Source organism: Solanum stenotomum, chromosome 6, assembly GCF_019186545.1.
Source record: "Solanum stenotomum isolate F172 chromosome 6, ASM1918654v1, whole genome shotgun sequence".
Classification (NCBI taxonomy): domain Eukaryota; kingdom Viridiplantae; phylum Streptophyta; class Magnoliopsida; order Solanales; family Solanaceae; genus Solanum; species Solanum stenotomum.
In genome coordinates this window covers 14,439,458-14,444,151 of record NC_064287.1, presented here as the reverse complement: position 1 = coordinate 14,444,151, position 4,694 = coordinate 14,439,458, and the positions used below count along the sequence as shown (strand labels likewise).

The 4,694-nt window shown below is 33.6% G+C and overlaps 1 protein-coding gene across 1 annotated transcript; it reads right to left on the bottom strand.

Annotated features, from left to right (window-relative positions):
- Positions 1-657: 657 nt before the first annotated feature.
- Positions 658-4,676, bottom strand: LOC125868505 (uncharacterized). Its single transcript, XM_049549133.1, has 2 exons — positions 4,661-4,676; positions 658-1,478 (listed from the first exon to the last, which is right to left on the bottom strand). The coding sequence occupies exons 1-2, from the start codon at positions 4,674-4,676 to the stop codon at positions 658-660; spliced, it is 837 nt and encodes a 278-aa protein (XP_049405090.1).
- Positions 4,677-4,694: the final 18 nt, after the last annotated feature.

The window sequence follows — 4,694 nt, the reverse complement described above, 5'->3', positions numbered from 1 at the left end:
GGAAAATAAGACTCATCCAACTTGGGAATCAAGATATCATGCACATCACAAAATGAGGAAACATCATCCAACAAAGATTCCCATCCATTTTCCCTCATATCTTGCAATCTTTTCTTTGTAATATTAAGAAACTCCACGGTATTAACAATATCTTGATCTTTTTTTTGTAAAATCTTGCTCAACTCATTTGACATTACCAACACTTTTAACATCAAGTGAAGCACAAAAATAAATTTAAATGTTTTAATCTTTGTCAAAAGATACTTCTCTTGATTTCTATCACTTGATGTGGACCCTTCAAGTTCAATCACTTCAAGAACATGAACAATAGATGAGAAAATAATAATAAAGTTATCTAAAGTTTTGAAATGTGATCCCCAACGAGTATCACCTGGTATTTGAGGCCCACGTTCTTGATGTAATCCTTGGCCTTTTTGAACTTCACCGGATTCAAATAATTGCTCTAACTTTTTTGGCTTGGTGATCACGAAGTAAGTCTCAACGCTTGAAAGAACCTCCAACAACATTCAACACATTACTAACATGATCAAAAAAGTCTTCAACATCCAAATATTTTTTAGCAATAGCCACTAGTGTTAGTTGCAATTGATGAACAAAACAATTAATGTAATATGCCGATGGACTATCTTTCATAATCTAAGTTTTGAGCCCATTTATCTCTCCTTTCATATTACTAGCTCCATCATAACCTTGTCCACGTATTTTGGATGGACTTAGTGAGTGAACGGAAAGCAAAGAATAAATCGTTTTCTTCAATGAACATGCTGATGTATCACTAACATGGACAAGACCGATAAATTGTTCAACTACTTCACCATTCTTATTAACAAAACGCAAAACATCCATTTGTTCTTTGTGAGAGATGTTTTTTGACTCATCAACTAATATACCAAAGTAATCTTCATTCAAGTCCACAATTATTGCTTTCAATGTTTCTTTTGCACAAGCATTGACAATATCTTTTTGAATCATAGGACAAGTCAAAGTATCATTTTGTGGGGCATTTTCTAATATCACTTTTCCCACATCCAGATGTTTGTCCCTATGCCACCGCAAAAACCCTAGAAAGAAGCCTTGATTAATTGAAGATTCACTTTCATCGTGACCTCGAAAAGGTAATCCATATTGCAAAAGAAGTCTTGACACATCAATTGAGGCTTCCAAACGCATTCGATACTCATTTTTTAACTTTTGAGAACGCTTATTAATAACAACTTGAATTGATTGATGATGATTTGACAAATCTAGCATCTTGTTGAAACATTTGTCATGAATACTATTAACATCACCAACATGCTTACAGAATCTTTCAAGTGCTCTATTCCAACTCCTAAAACCCGTTTTTGTGTAAAACTCACTTGTACTTCCATGGAAAAAATCATCTTTGAATAAATAACAACTTAGACAATAGACAGAATCTTTCTCCACGCTATACTCCAACCATTTAGAATATGGACCTTCAAACCAAATTTTACAAAATTAACGCATTCTTTTTCAATTTCAGTTGGAGGATATGAATCCATTTTAGGTTGACAAGACCGTTTTTTAATATAATTTTTCCTCACTTCATCCTTTATTCGAGGGTTATAGTGAGCAATTGGTACTCTTTTTCCTGGATCGACTTCAAGTGAATCTAAATTAAGGTCATTTATAAGACTAGAATGATTGACATTCGTACTAGAACTTGCTTGAGAATGATTAAATTTCGCAAGAAACTTCTCCATCTCAATTCACAAAACTAGAACACTTTCCTACAAAAATTAAAATTCAATTCAACTCACAGTTAATTCAAATTTAATAAGGTAAGTCATAGTTAATTCAAATTAACATGGTTCATATCACACAATTTTTAACCAATAATGTCTTACAATGTTCATTAGAAATTTAGAATATCAAAGTAAAATCAAAACTCTTTTCTAATAAGAAATCAATCATCCCTCATTAAAACTTAAAAGAACTCAAGAAATAGAAATAGAAAAATCTTACAAATATAGAATTACAAACTTACAATCTATTATAGGTTGTGGATGAATGGAGAAAAGTGAAAACAATAGCACCCAAATGTGGCTTAGCCACTGGACGGAATGCTAAGACAGGCGGCGGGCGGCGGACGGCGGGCGGCAACGACAACAAGTGATTTGGGTTCGAAATGGGGCAATGAAAATTTTGGAGAGGTTGAAACTTGGAGGAAGAAGGGTTTGGAAATAGTTGAAGAGAAAGAGAACACTTTTATTTGTATTTAATCAAATAAAAGAAAAGTCAAAGGAGTAATAATGTAATTAATTTAATTTAAGTCAATAACAATTATATATATATAAAAAAATGTGCAGTTGTTTTTCCTTAAAAAAACGTGTTTGGAGCCTTTTTTTTTCTTAAAAAATGTCTACAACAAATTTCTCAAAAAAAAGGTACAAATGGGATTCAAACCCACAACATCAGCCTTCTAAAGTTGTCCTCCTACCGTGGCACCACAACCAATTTTGTTCTCTGGGTGGCAGGCTTTATATTTATATAAATATTATATATATATATATATATATATATATATATATCTATGTATATATAGAGTTTCCGTCGAAGTTCGGAGGTGGCGTGACACCCCCACACCCCTTCATAGATCCGCCCCTGAATCCAAATGTGAAATAATGATGAAAACAAAATATTGCACACTGGTAGATTATTTCAGCAGTACTCAGTGGACGAATATATAAAGCTTGAAAGTCAAGAGATTAGATTTTGCTTCATTTAATCAGGATCCATATAGGACGGATGTATTACAAGGACTGCTCGATATTGTAAGACTTGGAGAACGAGATGCATCTGATGTTGGCAAGAGAAGTTTCCTTCCAAGTTCTTTCATAGGTAGACCTCGAGACATGAGACAACGATATATGGATGCTATTGCATTAGTACAACATTTTGGCAAGCCCGATTTATTTTTTTACTATGACTTGCAACCCAAGTTGGCCGGAACATATGTACGCAACAATGAGGCACATATCTAATTAGTCGAGTCTTCAGATCCAAAGTTGAAGAACTTAAACCAGACATAACCAAGCGAAATATCTTTGGCAAAGTCATCGTTTTTATGTACACTGTTGAATTTCAAAAACGAGGTTTGCCACATGCTCATTTCCTTATAATACTAGCTAATGAATACTCCCTCCGTCCCATTTTATGTGGCACTTTTCGCATTTCGAGATTCAAACAAGTCTATTTTTGACCGAAAGTTTTTCATAGATCCTTTTAACATTTTGAATTATTAATTATTGTGACTTATAGTAGTTTTTTATGTAGTTTACAAATATATAAATTTCATTTCAAAAAAATTGAAAATACCATACACAAATGTCCAGTCAAAGTTAAATTGTTTGATTCTCGAAAAACGAAAAGTATCACATAAATTGGGACAGAGGGAGTACAAGTTATTGACTATTGAGGCATATGATGAAATTATTAGTGCTGAATTACCAGATATTACTACTGACAAGTGTTTACATTCGTTGGTTCTCAAACATATGATGCATGGTCATTTGAATCTAACAAATTCGTGTATGAAAAAAAGGGCTACTGCAAATTTAAATATCCAAAGGAAGTGATTCTTACCCTATTTGTAAAAGACGAAATACAGGAAAAGTAGTGGAAATACGGGGACAATATTTAGATAATTCCTGGGTTGTTCCGTACAATTCTTTCCTGCTTGGTAAATTCAACTGTCACATGAATGTACAAGTGTGCTTCGATATAAAAGTTGTGAAATAATTTTATAAATACATCTGATAAAATTGCATTTTTTGTGCAAGATAGTGATACAAACAGAGAAATAGATGAAATAAAAGAATTCCAATCTGCTAGGTGGGCGTGGCGATTATTTGGTTTCTCCATCAGTAAATTGTGTCCAACTGTTTGGCATCTCCAGCGAAAGACGATGCTAACAGAATTTTTTGAGATGAATAGAACTAACAAAAATGCCCAAGAGCTTAAGTTGTTGTACAAAGAATTTCCAGAACACTTTGTATGGTCCGCAACAGACAAAATGTGACATTACGGAAGCAACGCTTTGCTATTGGTCACCCAACTGAAGGACAACACTATTATTTAAGACTTGTACTGCTGAATGTTAGGGGACCCAAATCTTGTGAAGACCTTCAAACTGTATGTGAGAAATATATGGAAAAAAATATTATTAAATTGTGTATCTAAATTGTTACATTGAGACCCTATTTATAGACACTACATTAGAATCTTTTCCAACTAGGATTCCTATTCTTATTCCTATTCCTATTCCTATTTTAAGTAGGAAATACTTATTTCTATTCTAACACTCCCCCTCAAGTTGGTGCATACAAATCATATGTACCTAGCTTGTTACAAATGTAATTAATGCGAGGACCTGTGAGGGACTTGGTGAAGATATCTGCAAGCTGATCATTTGACTTCATGAATTTTGTAACAATATCTCCTAAGAGTATCTTTTCTCTGACAAAGTGACAGTCAATCTCAATGTGCTTAGTCCTTTCATGAAACACTGGATTTGATGCGATATGAAGAGCCGCTTGATTATCACACACAAGTTCCATCTGATCAATTTTGCCAAATTTTAGTTCTCCCAGCAACTGTTTGATCCAAACTAGCTCACAAGTTGCTGTCGCCATTGCTCGATATTCTGATTC